We start from the raw sequence: 22,075 nt of genomic DNA on the forward strand, positions 1-22,075 counted from the left end.
GTTCTTAATCTGCTTCAGGAATTAAGCTTGAGCTAAAATTTGCTAACACCTGAGATTTTATAGCGGTTCTAGGCTGATATATAATATCATATTCAACGAGTTCTATAGCCCATTTAGCTAACCTTCCTGATAATTCTTGCTTATGCAATATATTCCTTAGTAGAAAAGCAGTTATAACAGAAATAAGATGACATTGAAAGTAAGGTCATAACTTCTTTGATGCCATAATTAAAGCTAAAGCAAGTTTTTCTAGGTGAGGATACCGTATCTCAGCATCTAGTAAAGACTTACTAACATAATAAATTGGAGATTGTTTACCTTTGTCTTCACGTACCAATACCGCGCTTACTGCTACTTCTAAAATAGCAAGGTAGATGAGTAATCTCTCTTTGTCTTTTGGTTTTGCTTACAGAGGTGGATTTGATAGATACGCCTTTAAGTCATTCAGAGCTTGTTGACACTCATCCGTCCATTCAAACTGATTTTGCTTTTTCAATACTGAAAAGAACTTAAAGCATTTTTCTGATTACTTGAATATAAACCTTCCTAGAGCCCCTATTCTACCTGTTAATATCTGTACCTCTTTCTTGTTCATGAGTACATCTAGTATTTCTTCAATAGCTTTGATCTGTGCGGAATTTACTTCAATACCCCTTTTAGAAACAAGAAAACCTAAAAATTTACCTTAAGCTACGCCAAAAGCGCACTTTTCCGGATTCAACTTCATGTTGTACTTGCGGAGAAATTCAAAGGCCTCAGCCAAATGTTGAAAATGATCTCCTGCCTATGTTGACTTGACCAATATATCGTCTATGTAGACCTCCATAGTTTTTCCCACGTATTCTTAAAACATTTTGGTCACCAATCTTTGATATGTGGCTCCAGTATTTTTCAAATAAAATGGCATGACTTTGTAGCAATAAGTCCCCCTGTCTATGATAAATGAGGTTTTTTTCTCATCTGAAGGGTCCACTTTTATCTGATTATAACCAGAATAAACATCTAAAAAACTTAAAAGCTCATGAACTGCGGTAGAATCAATTAATTGATCTATGTGTGGTAAAGGAAATGAATCTTTAGGACAAACATTATTTAACTGAGCATAATCTACAAAAACTCGCCATTTTCTAATCTTATGTGGAACCACAACAGTATTAGCTAACCAGTCAGGGTACTTTACCTCTCGTATTGAACCGATATTTAGAAGTTTTTGTACCTCATCCTGTATCACTTGATTTTTGAAGGTCCCTTGCTTCCTTTTCTTTTTCTTGAGAGGTGGGTATAACAGATCCTCATTTAGCTTATGAGTTATCACCTCTGGTGGTATACCTGTCATATCTGAATGTGACCAAGCAAAGCAATCTGCGTTAGCACGTAAAAATTTAATTAACTTACATTTCATTTCTAGGCTCAAATTTGCTCCGATGTAAACTTTTCTATCTGGCCAGTGGACAAATAATATCACAGCTTCGAGATCCTCCATGGTTGTTTTAATGTTCTCGTTTTCCTCTAGCTCTTGAATCACATTAGGTCTTGACTCGATATCAGTCTGACCTTGTGTGTTTTCAGTTGAGGTATGGATAGAAGCGTACCCAACTGAATTATTTAATTGCTATTTCGTATCTGCTTCGTTGGCTGTTGCATTTGCAATCACTACCAAATTAATGCTCCATGAAGCTTGTTGATCTTCCCGGATTCGTCGAACGAAAGAGCTAGATCAGTAGTTTATCTGGGATGAATTCCTATTTACTTTTCTTAATAATGGTAACGAAGGTATGCCAAGGGAAGCTCGGGCCCAATGTGAAGGGAATTTGATAACTTGATGCAATGTGGACGGGACAACATTCATATCATGAATCCATGGCCTTCCCAAGATTATATTATAGGCCATGTCCGCTTCTATTACCTGGAACTTTGTATCTTTGATGACTCTATATGCAAGCGTAGCCATTACAACTTCTCCTTTCGGAACGATGCTTGAATTATCAAATCCAAACAAAGACCGTGACTTTGGTATAACCTTGTCATTAGCTTGCATTTCATTTACCACCCTTAGTAAAATGATATTTACTGAGCTACCTAGGTCAATCAAAATGCGTTTTACATTAGTATCATGTACAAATAAAGATATTATTAGTGCATCGTTGTGAGGAATCATCAAGCCATCTGCATCTTCGTCATCAAACATTATACTGTCACCTTCCAAGACTTGGCAAACTCGTTTCACGTGAGTGATAATAACTTTTGATGTCTTTTTTTGCAGCTGTGTACGTCACCCCATTGACTTCACCTCCTTCGGTTATGACGTTGACTATCCTTTTTAGTGATGGAGGCTGTAGGGGTTCTTGCCTGTTTTTCATGATTGAGTGTCTCCCTTTCTCACTGAATATATCAGTAAGATAACCTTGCTTTAGTAGATGTTCAACCTACCCTTGCAAAAGCCTGCAGTCTGTTGTTCTATGGCCATGGTCATTATGAAACTCGCACCAGAAATCTGGGTTCCTTTTGTTTGGATCAGATCTCATCTCTTTTGGCCATCGCACCTTATCTCCCATTCCTCTTAGAACAACCACCAATTCAGAGGTGCTGGCGTTAAAGCTATAATCTCCTATTCTTGATTAAGTATTGGAATCGTTGCTCCGGGCGTCTCGCTCCTTTTTGAATCTAGAAGAAGAAATTTCCTCCTTTTGCCTTAATCTTGAATCAAATCGTGCATTATCTCGTTTAGGTCGGGGATCTCGCCCTGCAGCTCCCATGTAAGGCTCGTACCTATTTTTACCAGACCTTCTTTCTGATTTCGTGCGTCTTGAACCACAAGGTGTTGAGGAATATAACAAAGGGATTCTTACGGTCCCTTAAAAATTCTTTTTCTTTCTTACATTTGGTCCCCTAAAGACATCGAGCCCAATGACATCTTAAATACTTTAATCATGTTTACATTAATTCAATCAATATTTTAAATACCAAAGTTCTTTATAAAGTATATTCAAACTTATATTGATTCACATAAGACATTCTAACTTTTTGATGGGTAGATTCAATATTTTGACTAGGAATAGTTTCTGTAGTAATATTTAGATCAGGAATTTGTGGTCTAACACCATTAGCCACACGAAGTTCAGCAGGCATATTTAGATCTATTTGGATTAATGGAAATTGATGACTTTGTGTTGAATCCGTGTTCATTTCAAGAATTTAGTGAAGCATTTTTTTATAGGAAATTTTAGGTAGGGAATATTAAATTTTCAAATGAAACTAAAGTAACTTTCAAATTGAATTTATTGGCTCCACAATAGTTACATTTGAAATTTTGTTTGAAGGGAAGATGAATGCCATTTATTTGTTGGGAGAGTTTGCATTATTGATTTATTAATTATCCTAGGTGTCTATTCATATATTCTATAAAGCAAATCAATTGCATTCACATTTAGTAAAAATATGGATAATGTCATTGATGCAGATGACACATAAATTGAAAAAATATTTAATAAGGATAAAATAGTCAAAAATTATTCTTTCTTAATGGGCGTGCACAAGAGAATCACGACACATATTATGAGACGGAAGGAGTATTAAGTTACCTAAATTTGAGAAAGGACTTCGAATATTACTATAATTCAGTGTGTGTGTATATATATACACACTATACTATACAAGGACTAGGAGATATATCCAAGAAAATAAATGTGTGTACCCCACAATAGTAACGTGTACCCCACAATACTACGAGGCTAAGTTTTCACCGAAAAAAAAGGGGATAGGTCATTGATTCCGGCCAAGCGGATTTAAACCATGTCTCTTGCACAGAGGTGAGTCTCATCTAAATTCTTTTAATCTAAATTGTCAGAATGGATCTTGTATATGGAAGTCTTCACAAAAAAACACACTTGCCAATCCCCAATTTAAAGTAGACGAAAACAGCTTGCTTTCTTAAGGAAAGAGCCGCCATGGTCAAGCATTTGTAGCTCCTGAATGATTCGATCAAGATTGGGCCTCTTACGTATCTCGCACTGAGTGCACCTTAAGGCGAGGTCAGTAATTTTTGTGGCATCTTCTTTAGAGCACCCATTTTCTCTCAATCTCTTGGCAACTGCACGTCTTTTTCTTTTGTATTCGGTTTGGGCCCAGAACTGAATATTACATGCGTTACCATCTTGTTGTTTCCACTTCTTTTATCTTTTCTCCCTTGTTGTTGGTGAAGCCGCCCCAAAATCGCACAAAACTGCATTTAATTCCTATATTTGTATTTTAATGAATAAGATATTAAAGTTTTGACATATCTTAATAAATTTAATAAAGTAATTACCTCATCCAAAAGTATGTTGGATGGTTTTAAGTCATTGAAGATCAATGGAGGACTGCAATTGTGCACCTGCTTCAATCCCAAAGCAATTCCCACCAAGACATTGATAATTTGACTCCAATTTAATTCTGTTTGAAAGTGCATGTATCAATGTATATCTAGTGGAAAAGTTACTGCTAAAATAAAATAGCAAAACCTATGTACGGTTGAAGTAATTTGAAGCATTTATCTCATCTAACCAAGTTTCAATCTACTCCCAGTTTTAATCAACCCAAAGAAGCATATTCTTCAGTTTCTACAAACATTCACTAGTTCCCTTCCGTTCTTTGTCCAACATTTCAGTAACTCATCTGGAATTTTAATCTGCTGCAGCATGAGTAGCAGTGAATAGAACTGGACACTTTGATTGTCTTTAAATCGGAAAACTCTTTCCTCAATAGATTTATGAAACTAACTATCCACCCTTTTTGAAGTTCTTCCGTCACTTTCCTTGTTGCATCATTGTTTTTGTATTTTGCTCATGCGACTAGACTGTGCTAGATGAAAACTAAAAAGGTTATTTAATTACTTTACTCTTTCTAAGTTTAGAAGGACGTGAAAGGCTCTTAATTTTTCCAGAAAAAATACACTAGACCCCCTTTCCTCCTTACCCGAATAATTTAATTACTCATTTTAAAGTTATAAGGGTTTGCAATATTATCTGCACTGAAAAGAGCAGGCCATTTGAGTCACGTATCAAGAAAAAATAAAATATCTGAAACCAGTATATCTATACAAAATATCTGTAACTATCTAACTGACTAATACCAACTAATTGACAGCTAAGCCACTAACTAACCAACTAATTCAGCTATACAAGTATATAAATATATCTCAATAATCTGAAACTGTTCATTGAGGCCCTATGATGTCTCACCTAGATTAGTAAAGCAGTAATAGAAAATAAGTCACTGAAGCAACAAAAGTCCTGCAAAAGTTGTTGCTCTAATTCTATGTTTGCGGAAAGATGTCTGCTTAGGGGTCTGATATATCCGGTACTAAGTGCTAACATAGTCTTATTTGTCACTTAATTTTATACTTCCTCTTACACCAGGCTGCTAAAAGAAGAATATGTTTAAATTCAACCTAGATAGTTAGTGAGTCCCTCTTTCCTTCAAACTTTCTTAGATTTCTTTCCTTCCAAATGGTCCACTAGATGCACCAGGTATGTCCTACCAAATCAAAATATGCTCCAGAAGCAGAAACATGATTTTACCCAAGTTAGCATTGTTCTACTTTGTAGAGGTGTGAGGCTAGTCTGATAGGGTTTTGTCTTAGACTGTTAGTGGTTCATGTTGTGTTCGCACTATTCTACAGTTTTTCTTTATGCCAGACCTTATCTACTGATTATTGTTAGTGCTTTGCATCTATTCTTATGTTTCTGTTATTATTTCTATTATTTTATGTTTATAGTACTGATATATTATCTCTCTTTTCGTCTTCTTGAGCCGAGAGTTTATCCGAAACAACCTCTCAACCCTCTCGGGGAAGGGGTAAGATTTGCGTACACACTACCCTCCCCAGACCCTACTTGTAAAATTTTACTGGGTTATTGTTATTTTGTTATTGTATCTAACTGACCAATACCAGCTAAGTGAAAGCTAAACAAGCAACAAAGTAAGTGCTAACAAACTAATTCAGCTATGCAAAGTATAAAAATACATCTCAATAATTCTGAAAGTGTTCATTGAGGCCCTATAATGTCTCACCTAGATTAGCAAGGCAGTGATAAGGAACAAGGCACCGAAGCAACGATGTCTACTCAGGGGTTTGAAATATCCGGTGCTAACATTGTCTCATTTGTCACTTAATTTTTATCTATTTCCTCTCGTCTGCTCTACACACTGATTTCTTACTTTCGTTGTTGCACTGCAGATAACTTTCCTCTATAAATCATAAGGATACTTGAGATGTCTATGAGCTAAAAGCTACAGTGTGTTATCAAAAGGATTCTTACAATCTTCTTTTTTTTCCGGTAACTTTATTTCAATAATTAAAATCTGAGCTAGAGTGCAGTGAATAGATAATTACACATATATTACTGAATCTAGTATAAATCGAGTTGCTTGTCTAACCCAGGTAAGACATAAATATTACACCAGGCCGCTAAATGAAGAATATGCTCAATTTCAACCTAGCTTAATGAGTCCCTCTTTCCTTCTAAACTTTTTAAGTTTCTTTCCTTCCAAATGGTCCAGTAGATGCAACCAGGTATGGCTAGAGGTGTCAAATGACCCATAATCGTAAAAGTTGTAATTTCATAAGCTTCTTTAAATTTTCTGAAATGTAGTCGAGACCTAAATCCTTGCAATAGATTCTGCAATCTTAAAACTAACATTTTGCCAAAAATTTGCTGCTACAATTTGACCGAAACATATGTTGAGTTAGCGTAAATTGTTGTTTACCGATCAATTGCTTAAATTTATGTGATAATTGAGGGGTTGGGTTTTGACTTGTTACTTCTTGACTCATCTCGACCCAAATCTATTTTGACCTAAAATCAATTTTGGATGGGTTGGGTTATGACCCGTTCATTGATCCAACCCATTTTGATCCGCCCAAATTTAATTCAACTAGCCCATTTTCCACCCCTACGTATGGCCTACCAAATCAAAATATGCGCTAGAGCTTTGGTATTAAGAAGATTTTTCAGTCTCCTCAAACATGCTAGTTCTTTTCCCTCCTCAGCCCAACATTTCAGTTACTTATCTTGAAGTTTGAGTAGTAGTAAACAAAACTAGTCACTTTTCATGAGTCTTTTAAAAATAGAAACTCTTTCCTCAATGAAATTATTGCAATGATTCTCCAGCCATCGGCCAAGTCTTTGGTTAATTCTTCATTGTTTTTGTATTTTGTTCATTCAGTTTGCTAGACCATGTGATGTAAAACTACAATTGTTATTAGTTTCTTCAAAGTGACTAAAATTAGAAGGATGCCAATGATAACTATCACCAGTACAAATTAGAATAGAATGATGCCAAAGAAATCTTAAGCTAGAAACTTCAATGTCTGTAAGATGGAATTAAAGCTTGCAACTATAGTAAAGGAAATACTGTAATATGAAGTGTAAGACAAATTTAAAACTTGTAACTATATAAGAATAATAGTACTATATTATGACTTGCGATTGATAGGAAAGAAGTACAATTTATACCTGCATATTTTGACCTTCTTTCTGATTCCGAGCATCTTGAACCACAGTATTATCAGATTCCCTCAGATAATACTAACAACTAGATTACACAAGTCATCGGAGTCTTGAGGAATATAATCTTCTGATTGACCACAAGGTGGTTTTGTCTCATCTTTGACCTCGAAGGGTGCTGCTCGTCTTTAGCTTCCCTGCAAGCATATTATGCTTCTCTTTCACCTAAAGAGATGCATTATATGCTTGTAGAGCCAATTTTTACAATCTAAACTAGTTAAATGTAATTAACATCATAGGACAAGAATGCATGAGATTATTAAAAATGACTCCAAGCATTTATAACTGATGTTTCAAATGGCAAAACTAAAACTTGCCTCAGGATAATTCCTATGTAAGAAAAGATAGAAATAACATGAGGCTATCATTGGACAGAAGTCTAATGGAGCAAACACCTAAATAGGAGGCATTTGCCTTGTGTACGCTATACATCTTATACTATTTGCCTCACAATATTTTCTTCCTAAATTATGAAACAAAAAGTGAACTTCACACTTTATCAGAAAAGAAAGTTGACTTCTCAAGATTTATTGGTTCTGGGGGTAAAAATTGGAATAGATTCTTTCCATAACTAAAAATCTATGTCCAGCAGATTGCATGGAGTTAATGCAGATATGCAATGAAAGCTGTTGATCACCCCTTCTGCAAATTGCCCATCTTATTATGATTTTTCGGAAAATGAATGCCCGTCTTATTATGGTATTAGCGAGGATCTGACAGTTACAAGGTATCAAAAAAATATTATAACAACACTACTCATCCATCAACAGACTATCAGCTATGACAGAAAAAAACACAACTTTACAAGATCCTAAAGGGTGTCAAAAGCAAAGTAGATAGCATGTCTCATATAACTATAAATTTCTAAACATATTACACACATGATCTTTGATTGTTTTGACAGACCCATGCCAAATAGGCATGACATGGATAATGAAGCCATCTAAACATACTAAAAAGGCGAATTTATCCACATCGAATGCATAAACGTACCCAATACTCATAACAAGTCCACACAAGTGGTTTTGTATCACCACTTGGAATCTCCTTGAATCTTCTTTTTCTTTTTGACAACCCAGAAATCTCCGAGGACCGTGACACAGCTCGAAACTAAGCGGATAATGGGCACACCGCTTTATTTTTCTCCACTTAAATACCAAGTTTTTGTCTGCGATAGGGTTAAACACATAAGGTGCACCTAATCCACACGACATTGCGCTCTTACCACTAGACCAAAGTCCGGGGCAAAGCCCCTAGAAACTATTTTTCCATAACATTATTTAGAAAATATTTTACAATTGTTCATTGCTTAGATTAACAAGTTTTGGAGCTAGTCCCTTCATTTATCTAATTAAGCTAAATTCTTTCACAAGATTCTCACTAAAAATATAATAATAAATAAATAAATAACAGCGTATTCTTCCTCTATCAAAACATAAAACCCAAAATAAGACAATTAAAAGAATTTAAATATTACCTAGAAGAAAACCTTTGCATTCCATAAAACTCCTTCAGTACAATCACCAAGAAAAGAAGAGGGGGGAAAAGGTGATCCTTCAACTCCTTTATAGTCACAAACATTTCCAGCACCAATAAAAGAAAAAAATAAAAACTTAGAAAGAAAATCAAATGGAGAAGCTATAGATTTGATGTGTAGAATTTAGAGCTTACCGTATACGAGAACAATTTTATCCGAACTCATTCTTCAGATGGAAGAAGAAGTCGAAAAATGTAATTTGTGAGGAACAAACTGTATGTCCAACTTTTTTGGTTCTAAAAGGGAAATTAGGGATGCATGCATTTACTATTAATTTTTAAGAAAAATTAGAAAATGAAAAAGAAAATTGTGACTAACGCTTAGCCACGAAATGAGGTTTTGTTTGGTTTAAAATCATAACTGTTTTAATAAATTCTTTTTGATAAATCCAATTATTAATTACAATAAGTATTTGGTAATTGTAACAAAGAATCAAATTTTAGTGCTAGTGTAATGATGTAATTATTTCAATTGGTTAATATCACTTAATTTTCTAGAGGAGGTGGCGCACAGAGTCATTTTACCTATGATAAATTGAGCGTAAGCATATGAACTTTATGCTAATATTGTTAAAAATGGTATTTAATAAATAGACTGAAACACGAAATTACATAGTATAATATTGTATTGGTGAAAAAAAAGGCATGACGCGTGAACTACCATCAAGGTGACATGTGGTACTTCCAATCAAGCGAATTAAAAAATTCAAGAAGGCACGGGAGAAACACCCCCGATGTTTCTTTAGAAAAGGATACCGATCGTGACAGCTGGAAAAGAAGAAATAGGAGCGGAATGGATAAAAATCATAAAGAGGGAAGGTACACGAATCTGTTATAAATAAGAAAGAAAAATTGACATTGATCGTGGTTATGGGAAATACTCAGTCATTAATGTTGCCATTACAATTATATATGGTAACGGGTAATCAAGTCAATTAATGCCATTAACAAGCCAGAATTAAGTAGGTCTCAGCCAAATATTGAAAATGATCTCCTGCGTGTGTTGACTTGACCAACATATCATCTATGTAGACCTCCATAGTTTTTCCCAGGTGTTCTTGAAACGTTTTGGTCACCAATATTTGATATGTGGTTCCAATATTTTTCAAACAAAAAAAGCATGACTTTGTAACAATAAGTCCCCCTGTCTGTGATAAATGGGGTTTTTTTTCTCATCTAAAGGGTCCACTTTTATCTGATTATAACCAGAATAAGCATCTAAAAAACTTAAAAGCTCATGACCTGCGGTAGAATCAATTAATTGATTTGTGTGTGGTAAAGAAAATAAATCTTTAGGAAAAGCAGTATTTAAATCAGTATAATCTACACAGACTCGCCATTTTCCAATCTTATTTGGAACCAGAAAAGTATTAGCTAACCAGTCAGGGTACTTTACCTCTCGTATTGAACCGATTTTTAGAAGTTTTTGTACCTCATCCTGTATCACTTGATTTTTGAAGGTCCCTTTCTTTTTCTTGAGAGGTGGGTGTAACAGATCCTCATTTAGCTTATGAGTCATCACCTCTCGTAGTATACCTATCAAATCTGAATGTGACCAAGCAAATCAATCTGTATTAGCACGTAAAAATTCAGTTAACTTACCTTTTATTTATGGTCTCAAATTTGTTCCGATGTAAACTTTTCTATCTGGCCAGTGGACAAATAATATCACAGCTTCGAGCTCCTCCGTGGTTGTTTTAATGTTCTCGTTTTCCTCTAGCTCTTGAATCACATCAGGTCTTGAATCGATATCAGTATGACCTTGTGTGTTTTAAGTTGAGGTATGGATAGAAGCGTACCCAACTGAATTATTTAATTGCTATTTTGTATCTGCTTCGTTGGTTGTTGCATTTGCAATCACTACTAAATTAATGCTCCATGAAGCTTGTTGATCTCCCCGAATTCGTCGGACGAAAGAGCTAGATCAATAGTTTATCTGGGACGGATTCCTACTTACTTTTCTTAGTAATGGTAACGAAGGTATGCCAAGGGAAGCTCGGGCCCAATGTGAAGGGAATTTGATAACTTGATGCAACATGGACGGGACAACATTCATATCATGAATCCATGGCCTTCCCAAGATTATATTATAGGCCATGTCCGCTTCTGTTACCTGGAACTTTGTATCTTTGATGACTCTATATGCAAGCGTAGCCATTACAACTTCTCCTTTCGGAATGATGCTTGAATTAACAAATCCAAACAAAGACCGTGACTTTGATATAACCTTTTCATTAGCTTGTATTTCATTTACCACCCTTAGTAAAATGATATTTACTGAGCTACCTAAGTCAATCAAAATGCGTTTTACATTAGTATCATGTACAAGTAAAGATATTATCAGTGCATCATTGTGAGGAATCATCAAGCCATCTGCATCTTCGTCATCAAATATTATACTGTCACCTTCCAAGACTTGGCGAACTCATTTTCCGTGAGTGACAATAACTTTTGATGTCTTTTTTAGCAGCTGTGTATGTCACCCCATTGACTTCACCTCCTCCGGTTATGACGTTGACTGTTCTTTTTGGTGATGGAGGCTCTGAGGGTTCTTGCCTGTTTGTCATGATTGATTGTCTCCCTTTCTCACTGAACAGATCAGTAAGATAACCTTGCTTCAGTAGATGTTCAACCTCCCCTTGCAAAAGCCTGCAGTCTATTATTCTATGGCCATGGTCATTGTGAAACTCACACCAGAAATCTGGGTTCCTTTTATTTGAATTAGATCTCATCTCTTTTGGCCATCGCACCTTATCTCCCATTCCTCTTAGAACAACCACCAATTCAGAGGTGCTAGCGTTAAAGCTATAATCTCCTATTCTTGATTAAGTATTGGAATCGGTTCTCTGGGCGTCTCGCTCTTTTTTGAATCTAGAAGAAGAAATTTCCTCTTTTTGCCTTAAACTTGAATCAAATCGTGCATTATCTCGTTTAGGTCGGGAATCTCGCCCTGCAGCTCCCATGTAAAGTTCGTACCTATTTTTACCAGATCTTCTTTCTGATTCCGAGCGTCTTGAGCCTGATATTTCATCAACCCTTTGTTGTGTAACCGTATCTTCTTCTATCCGCAGCTTCGTATTGTATCGATTGTACACATCGTTCCAAATTGTTACAGGAAACTCCTGCAAACTTTCTTTCAACCTCCTCATGGCTTCTGAACTTTTCTCGTTCAAGTTGGTCGCAAATGCTATAGCCGCCCTATCAGGTACTCGTGGCAACATCATTCTCTCACGTTGGAATATATCTACGAATTCTCTGAGCAATTTCGTACTCCCTTGTTTAACTTTGAAGATATCCTCCATCCTTTTTTCAACTTTTATGAGCCTTTGAATGCGCCTTTATATATGAATCTGCAAGCTCAGGAAAAGAATTAATGGAGTTTTAAGGTAAGAGTGAGTACCATGTTAACACTCTTTTTGTGAAAGTTTCGCCAAATTTCTTAACCAAAACCGATTCAATCTCATGTTTGGTTAAATCATTGCCTTTCACGCCTGTAGTGAATGTAGAAACATGGTCCCGTGGGTCGGATGTCCCATCATATTTAGGAATATCAGGTGTGAGCACCTAATTTTTGCCCTAATGCAAATCACTCCTAAAAATATTCCAAAATAGTTTTCTTTAATTACTTCATAGAATTGTAGGAATTTTTCTTCATTTTTATCCAATTTGTTTTGCATTTATTTGCATTGTTCATGCATATTTAGATGTGTTTTAAAATCATAGAAAATCATAAAAAAATATTAAATTCTTCATCTCACAACATTTTAAATCTTAATTGCATTTAGGATTTAATTACGTCAATTAAGTGCACTATCAAACGAAAAATCTCAAAAGAAAAACCATAGTTATTTTTACATTTTAGCTTTTGGTTTTAAATTAATAATTTTCTTTTATTAGTTTACATTGTTAAGGTAATTAATTAATTAATTGATAGATAAAAATTAGTAAATAGGTTAACTTTGCAATTTAAGCTTTATATGTGATGTAGTAAATTAGTGGCTACACATAAAAGACTAAAAGGATAAAGAAGTTGGGCTGATTGGTCTTTCAATGGAAGTGGGCCAAAACAATTTCAAAGGGCCCAATTGTGCTCAAAATCTGTCCTAAAACCCATCCCAAATGACCTAATCCCTTCCACATTAAAAAAGGGGGACAGATGCTTCTGAAAGGAGATGGGCACAAGAACGGACCCCTCCCCAAAAAACCTTAGCAGCCATTCCCTAGTTCCGATCTCTCTGAAGAACGGCGGAGACCCCCTCCCTTCGACAACCAAAAAACCTAGCTGCCCGCCTCCCCTTCGTCACTCTCTCACCTGCACCTCACGCGCACACACACTCAATCCCACATGCCTAAGCCTCTAGAAACAGCTAGAAATTACAGAGTTCACATCTGAAATTCAAGGTTACAAAGCTGAGTGCAATCAATTCATTTTTTTTTTACATTTTTGGGGAATTACCGAGTTTAATGGCTCGTTTGGTCGCTGGTTTGTCGCTGTTTATGTTGCTGAATCTGTGGGCTGTTTAGCTGAGCTCCATCTTTCACTGATTCGCCTCTAGTTGGCCATTTTGATTCCAATTGCGAATATTAGGTACACACTTCTAAGCTTGTGTTCTTATTTTTGAAATGATTGAACCTCTCCTTTCTTCAATGAAATCCTTATTTGTTGTTTTTTTATGTACTGATTTTATATAAAGTCAAGTAGCAGGTCCGAATTTTGATTTGTTTGTGAGATCTATTTGTGTTCGAATCATATAAAAGTTTATCTTTAAGTTAGCTTAAAGCGTGTGAATAGCCAGATTATTATCATGTTTATCATCTCCAATATTACTGTTAATTGTGTATTTGTGGATGTAAACGAAAGGTAATTGGGCTGTTTGTTACTGAAATGTTCACTTATTGATGCTAAAGTGTGAATGCTGAAATTAAGCACGAACAGATATGAATCAGGCGTTTAAGAGTTGTCGGCTGCAATTTGTAGAACACTCTTTACTGCTGAAGTCTTGAGGGGTAATCTCTGACAGTGATTGTTATTGTAGGATTTTCAAATATGAGCTCTATTTGCTTGTTTGTTAACAGAGGACCTATATGTATATTTTACTTGATGCTTCTTGCTTTGTTTTGGAATCTATTGGAAAAATTGATCCTTAGTTCTAATTTTCAGATGATTTGAAAACTTTAATATCTCTAGAATATTTGTTGGCAGTGTTGGTTACTTGAATTTCATACTAAATGTTGTTCATAAATAGGCTATGGGTTTCGATCTCGAGAGATGAGAATTACATTTGACATTAAAATAAGAGTTAAAGCTAATAGAAAAGGAAGAGAGTATGGACAAAGATGCTTTCAATTAGCGAGGCTCGATAACTTTAGTATATATTTAAATAAGCTATCCCACCTCTCCATAATTAATCCACTTTATTTCTTCCATACTTTCCATAACTCAAGGCCTTGCAATAATCCCAAACTTAGGAAATTGCGTAACATAATTATGATTTTCCAAAATAAATCGAAGTACGCGTTCGCGTGACTTTGTCCAAACAATCTTGATAATTAATAAAGCGTGGTTAATCGTGTACATGTACGCGCGACATGATTTTTAGCACGCTGAATAAAGCGGATTTACACACATGTGATCCGTTTTCAAAGATAAATCCATAACGCCATAATTAAAAGCGGTAAAAAGGTAAAACACATATAGGTGCTAAAAATAAGTAATTAAACAAATTAGTTAAGCCATGTATGATTAAAGCGACCGTGCTAAAACCACGGAATCCGGGAATGCCTAACAACTTCTCCCGGGTTAACAGAATTCCTTACCCGGTCTTCTGGTTTCGCAGACTTTAAAACAGAGTCAAATTTCCTTGATTTGGGATTTAAAATAAATCGGTGACTTGGGACACCATAAATTATTCCAAGTGGCGACTCTGAAATTAAATAAATAATCCCATTTCGATTAATGTCACTTTAATTGGAAAAACTCCCCTATCCCCTCGGAAAAAAGGAGGTGTGACATCAGGCATTTTAAACATTTTCGGAATTGGCAAATGTGTTGCACTTGGCTTCCAGGGTTGTTGTGAATACTTGTCAATATCTACACCTTTGATCACAAAAGGCACGCCAGGTGTTTGTTCTATACGCCCATTTTGCTCCTTCAACTGTTTCTGCAAAGTTAGGTCTATACTTTGTAAATTGAAATTATTTGGTGTACCTGACCCTCCATCGCGAGATTCATTGGGCATTTCGCCACTACCAGAGTTATCGAGTCCTGAACGTGGATTCTCCAAGGTGGTTGTATTAAATGGTGGTGGAGTTTGTGCTACGTTGGGTAATCCTCTAACAAAAGCTTGCAGCGCTTCATTCACGTGTTCTGCAATCAATTGCTTCAAAGCATCCTGCTCAACAGTCTGGTCGCCTCCATGTTGTCCATCATTGCGCGAAGCAGACCTTTCAGGTGAACTTTCACGTGAGTGCTGAGGAGTACCCGTGGGTGTGCGATGTGGTGGAATTCCACCTTGTTGATTCAGCTGGTTGTTCTCGTTAGCAGTAGACATATTTTGTTGCTAAAAATGAAGTTTGGAAAGTGAACACATTATCAGATTTCTAGTAACGGAACCAATTTGTTTAACCCAAAAATAGATTTCTCGGTCAAATTCAATATCAAGAAGAAATCGAGTTACTGATAACCAAAAGTACTTCACTTTCTTGGTAATCTGAAGAATAAAAAGAATAGTGAAAATAATAGACAAGGAAAGAAAATTCAAAATAGATTGATAATGTCTCCCTGAATTGCGGTTTGAACCTTTCGAATAAAGCAAAAGAATAATTGCATATATTGATCAAAATTTAGATCCCATTACAAATGAGGACCATACCTTACCTTTATATAGGAGAACATAATTATAACGATTTCCCTACTTAATTCTGGCTTGTTAATGGCATTAATTGCCTTGATTACCCTTTACCATATATAATTGTAACGGCAACATTTATGACTGAGTATTTCCCGTAACCACGATCAATGTCAATTTCCCTTTCTTATTTATAACAGATTCGTGTACCTTCCCTCTTTATGGTCTTTATCCATTCCGCACCTATTTCTTCTTTTCCAGCTGTCAGGGCCGGTACCCTTTTCTAAAGAAACACCGGGGGTGTTTCTCCCGTGCCTTCTTGAATTCTTGAATTCGCTTGATTCACCTTGATGGTAGTTCACGCGTCATGCCTTTTTTTCCACTAATACAATATTATACTATGTATTTCGTGTTTCAGTCTATTTATTAAATACTATTTTTATTTTTAACAATATTAGCATAAAGTTCATAGGCTTACGCTCAATTTATCATAGGTAAAATGACTCTGTGCGCCACCTCCTCTAGAAAATCAAGTGATATTAACCAATTAAAATAATTACATCATTACATTAGCACTAAAATTTGATTCTTTGTTACAATTACCAAATACTTATTGTGATTAATAATTGGATTTACCAAAAAGAATTTATTAAAACAACTAAGATTTTAAACCAAACAGAACTTCATTTCGTGGCTAAGCGTTAGTCACAATTTTCTTTTCCATTTTCTAGTTTTTCTTAAAAATTAATAGTAAATGCATGCATCTCTAATTTCCCTTTTAGAACCAAAGAAGCTGGACATACAATTTGTTCCTCACAAATTACATTTGTCGACTTCTTCTTCTATCTGAAGATCGAGTTCGGATCAAATTGTTCTCGTATACGATAAGTTCTAAATTCTACACATCAAATCTATAGCTTCTCCATTTGATTTTCTTTATGTGTTTTTGTTTTTTCTTTTATTGATGCTGGAAATGTTTGTGACTATAAAGGAGTTGAAGGATCCCCTTTTTTCCCCTCTTCTTTTCTTGGTGATTGTACTGAAGGGTTTTTATAGAATGCAAAGGTTTTCTTCTGGGTAATATTTGAATTCTTTTAATTGTCTTGTTTTGGGTTTTATGTTTTGAAAGAGGAAAAATACGTTGTTTTTTAACTTTTATTTTTTTATATATATTTTTAGTGAGAATCTTGTGAAAGAATTTAGCTTAATGAGATAAATGAAGGGATTAGCTCCAAAACTTGTTAATCTAAGCAATGAACAATTGTAAAATATTTTCTAAATAATGTTATGGAAAAATAGTTTCCAGGGGCTTTGCCCCCGGGCTTTGGTCTAGTGGTTAGAGCGCAATGTCGTGTGGATTAGGTGCACCTTATGTGTTTAACCTTATCGCAGCCCCCGGGCTTTGGTCTAGTGGTAAGAGCGCAATGTCGTGTGGATTAGGTGCACCTTATGTGTTTAACCTTATCGCAGACAAAAACTTGGTATTTAAGTGGAGAGAAATAAAGCAGTGTGCCCATTATCCGCTTAGTTTCGAGGTGTGTACCACGGTCCTCGGAGATTTCTGGGTTGTCAAAAAGAAAAAGAAGATTCAGGGAGATTCCAAGTGGTGATACAAAACCACTTATGCATTCGCCTTTTTAGTGTGTTTAGATGGCTTCATTATCCATGTCATGCCTATTTGGCATGGGTCTGTCAAAACAATCGAAGATCATGTGTGTAATATGTTTAGAAATTTATAGTTATATGAGACATGCTATCTACTTTGCTTTTGACACCCTTTAGGATCTTGAAAAATTGTGCTTTTTTTTGTCATAGCTGATAGTCTGTTGATGGATGAGCTTTTGATACCTTGTAACTGTCAGATCCTCGCTAATACCACAATAAGATGGGCATTCATTTTCCGAAAATCCATAATAAGATGGGCAGGTTGCAGAAGGGGTGATCAACAGCTTTCATTGCATATCTGCATTAACTCCATGCAATCTGCTGGACATAGATTCTTAGTTATGGAAAGAATCTATTCCAATTTTCAGCCCCAGAACCAATAAATCTTGAGAAGTCAACTTTCTTTTTTGATAAAGTGTGAAGTTCACTTTTTGTTTCATAATTTAGGAAGAAAATATTGTGAGGCAAATAGTATAAGATGTATAGTGTACACAAGGCAAATGCCTCCTATTTAGGTGTTTGCTCCATTGGACTTCTGTCCAATGATAGCCTCAGGGTATTTCTATCTTGTCTTACATAGGAGTTATCCTGAGGCAAGTTTCAGTTTTGCCTTTTGAAACATCAGTTATGAATGCTTGGAGTCATTTTTAATAACCTCATGCGTTCTTGTCCTATGATGTTAATTACATTTAACTAGTTTAGATTGTAAAAATTGGCTCTACAAGCATATAATGCATCTCTTTAGGTGAAAGAGAAGCATAATATGCTTGCAGGGGAGCTAAAGACGAGCAGCACCCTTCGAGGTCAAAGGTGAGACAAAACCACCTTGTGGTCAATCGGAAGATTATATTCCTCAAGACTCCGATGACTTGTGTAATCTAGTTGTTAGTAAGGCTGAGAAAGCTATCACCCAGGTGAGCTGAATTTATACGCTAAACTTAAATCATTGTAGACTTTGCAAACCCTTTGATCTGCTATGTGTGGATGATATAGGCCCTTTTACTATAGTACCCAAGAGTAAGTTAGGGACTAGGCACTTCTGGTTCTAAAAAAGAGGTTTTAAATATGAAATGTCGTTTACATGTCTAATAATGCTGTAAAAAGCAGATCTATGGCGGAATTAGGAAGAAGAAAGAAGAGGAGTTGAGTTCTTTCGAGATGTCACTGCCCAGATATAGGATACAAGTACTTAGGAAAACTGAGAATTGTTAGGGTGAACAGCTGCTCAGCCCTTCTAGCCTCACTTCTACTTTAAAAGCATGGGCTTTTATCATAGATCTATGCGGCTAAAAGCTGAGTTGTTATGGTTCTAACATGAGGTTGATGGTAACATTATTTTAAACTGCCTAAAAGATTCATAAAGAGTGAATCTGATGGCAGAGATGGGAAGAAGAAAAACGAAGATGATTTAAGCTCTTTCCAAATGTAATTGGGAGTATATAGGAAGAGAAGTCCTCACCAATTTCTTAAGTATACTGCTGCTAAGTAGTCACATAAAACTGGAAAAGTAGACCTGCCATATACTCAGAATAATTACTCTGCAAATAAATCGATTCTGTCTGCCTAGCTTTTACTTTCACTTATCAAGGTCTTACTAATGAAAAAAAGAAGAGCGAGTCTAATGGCAGAGATGATGAGAAGAAAAACGCTGAAGATTTAAGCTCTTTCCAGATGTAATTGGCCAAATATAGTGAGAAAAGTTCTCACCAATATCTTAACTATACTCCTGCTAAATAGTCACATACAACTGAAAAAAGATGGACCTTCCATATACTCAAATTAGTTACAGTGCTGATAAAATGATTCTTTCTCCCTGATATATCCAACTGAAATCTATTTTCAGTAGTTGTTCGGAAATGTCCTTAAACTCTATTTTATAGTGTGAATATGGAAAAGATCAGGTCAACCAAATGCCAGTTTTTATATCTCGAAGGGGGATGGGGGTGGGGGAAGACAATTTATACTGATGAAGTTAAAGATAAAGGAAAAAGATTAACATTCTATTCTGTATTTGAGTACTCAAAAGTTCTGTTCATTCTTCTGTTTCCGTGGGCAGGTTCCTGTTCATTTATGCATAGCTGTGAATTTAGCATCTATTTATCTGTCGGGGAAACATAACCACAAGAAGAATTTGATGTTTTTCAGTGATAAAGAATAGTTTACTTGTTAGATTCTAAGTAGGCGTTTGGACAATATTTGGTTGAAGTTAAAAAAATGAGTGTTTGAAGTTGAAATTTAAAAAGAATATGTGGAAAATGTTTTTGAATCCTAGTATATGAGTAGATCAAATCACGGTGGTGTTTTTTGCTCTCTTTTTTTGTGTGTGTGTTTTTGCATCAAGTTTGCCTTGTAATTGATGTACAATCTCTGTTCTTTCAGTCCGTAGCAGAATTCCAAGACAGTGGCAAACTTCCTTTCTTATGTACAACTGAAACTAGTATAAGATTGCTCACCCTGAAGATGCAATGGGAGCCTCAAGTGGACCAAGGCTATCTGGGATGCAGAAGCAAGTGCTTGCTCTATATAGGGGATTCCTAAGAGCAGCACGCTCCAAGCCTGTTGAGGAGAGAAGGCAAATTGAGTCAATTGTATCAGCTGAGTTCCACAAAAATTCTAAGCAAGTTGACCGTAAGAACTTTATTTATATTGAGTACTTACTTCGTCGTGGTAAGAAACAGCTTGATCAGCTTAAAAGCCCTGATACTGTTGGATTATCGTCCTTGAGTGTTGATTCTTCACGAACGAGGAACTCATCCTCCTAGATTTGTTCTTACAAAATCCACTCGTTTTCAACTTTACTGGAGTTGGTTGATTATATCATCTCTTTTGCTGGGTTTAGCATCTGGCGTTTGAATGCCAAATGTTATTTACAAACGCATATACTGGGATTCAGAAACAAATGCATGGTGTTATCAGCACGTAGTTCTAACCAATTTAATTACCATATGCATAACTTGTTTTGAATATGATTATAATAATTGCCTTGGTATGAAAACAATAAGCTTCGGTTAAATTGTTATTTCATTATATAATCTACGAAGAAGTTTAAACCTATACATAAATAGATAAGTATTAAATTGAATTACCATGATTAGACTAATTAATCCCACATCCAAATGTTATGACAGAATAGGCATTTAGAAGGAATTTTTGCAAAATTTTCAAAAGGTCATTAACTATTAGATGAATCATATTCAATGTTGAAACTTGGCAGAATTGATATTATCTAGTTTTATGCCTACTTAACATATTGAAATATCTTCTAAGTAGAACAAAATATATTAGTACTTATTAATGAGAGTACTTCATCTTATTTATTATCAGAAGTTATACTTACATGTCTAAAGTTCTTGTGTATAATATTAAGTACTAATTCATCATCGCATTACACATAATTGTTTGTTCTAACAATTATATAGAGAATGTTAATACACGATTATATTCTGCATTGATTTTTTTTTCATTGATAATAATTCTTATCATTCTAATTCACTTATTTTCTATGATAGTTTTCACTATGTCAAATTTGTCAAAACTTGAATTTGTGGCACGTGACATCTTTGGGAATAACTATTTGCCATGGGTACTTGATGCTGAAATTCACCTTGACGCTAAAGGTCTTGGTGACACTTTTAAAGAAGGAAATGAAGCATCAAGTCAGGATAAGGCAAAAGCCATGATTTTCCTTCGCCATCATCTCGATGAGGGGTTAAAAAGTGAATATTTAACCTTGAAAGACCCATTCAACTATGGACTAGTTTGAAGGAACGATATGACCACCTAAAGGCTACGGTATTGCCAAGAGCTCTTCGTGAGTGGATGCACTTATGGCTACAAGATTATAAGATCATAAGTGAATATAATTCTGCTGCATATAGAACAATTTCCCAACTAAAATTATGTGGGAAAACTATGAATGATGAGGACATGTTGGAAGACTCTTTCCACTTTTCATGCCTCAAATATGGTGTTACAGCAGTAATACCGTGAAAAGGGCTTTAAGAAATATTTTGAGTTATTTTCATGCATTTTGGTGGCTGAACAACATAATGGCCTTTTAATGAAAAATCATGAAGCCCGCCCCACTGGATCAGTTCCATTTTCAGAAGCGAATATGGGAACGATAGATCCAAAGTCTGAAAGAAGACAATAATTATCATGACCGTATAAATATACATGGACGTGGCAAAGGGGCGAAATAATAATCGCCATGGTGGTGGTTGTTATAAACAAGAGAACAATAAGGGTTCTCAGAATAATCCTTCAAACGACAAAGGTAATATCTGCCACCGATGTGGTATGAAAAATTATTGGGCACGAATTTAGTATACACCTGAACATTTTGTCAAACTTTATCAAGCATCTATAGAAGGGAAACAAAATAAAGTTAGAGACTCATTTGACCTTTCAAAATGATGTTGAGGCAGGCCCTATGAATAATCGTGATAAAGTTGAAGCAAACCTTGCCTATAAAGATGA

At 35.4% G+C, this 22,075-nt stretch overlaps 1 protein-coding gene and 1 long non-coding RNA gene across 4 annotated transcripts; one reads left to right on the top strand and one right to left on the bottom strand.

The window, feature by feature from the left end:
- Positions 1–3,621: 3,621 nt before the first annotated feature.
- LOC104084504 (uncharacterized) lies at positions 3,622–9,327 on the bottom strand. Of its 2 annotated transcripts, XR_004503819.2 has the most exons (5): positions 9,219–9,327; positions 9,025–9,110; positions 7,497–7,712; positions 4,307–4,431; positions 3,622–4,235 (listed from the first exon to the last, which is right to left on the bottom strand). It is a non-coding gene; the product is annotated as an uncharacterized lncRNA (long non-coding RNA). The 2 variants fall into 2 exon arrangements; XR_001966980.3 differs by lacking the exons at positions 9,025–9,110; positions 9,219–9,327 and having other exon boundaries at positions 7,497–9,018.
- LOC104084505 (succinate dehydrogenase assembly factor 1, mitochondrial) lies at positions 3,751–20,434 on the top strand. Of its 2 annotated transcripts, none has more exons than XM_009588390.4 (2): positions 3,751–4,031; positions 19,976–20,434. In XM_009588390.4, the coding sequence occupies exon 2, from the start codon at positions 20,062–20,064 to the stop codon at positions 20,356–20,358; it is 297 nt and encodes a 98-aa protein (XP_009586685.1). In that variant the 5' UTR covers positions 3,751–4,031; positions 19,976–20,061; the 3' UTR covers positions 20,359–20,434. The 2 variants fall into 2 exon arrangements, with proteins under 2 accessions (XP_009586685.1, XP_009586684.1); XM_009588389.4 differs by lacking the exon at positions 3,751–4,031 and adding an exon at positions 13,226–13,671.
- The last annotated feature ends 1,641 nt before the right edge of the window (positions 20,435–22,075 follow it).

The sequence above is a fragment of the Nicotiana tomentosiformis genome, chromosome 3, assembly GCF_000390325.3.
Source record: "Nicotiana tomentosiformis chromosome 3, ASM39032v3, whole genome shotgun sequence".
NCBI lineage: Eukaryota > Viridiplantae > Streptophyta > Magnoliopsida > Solanales > Solanaceae > Nicotiana > Nicotiana tomentosiformis.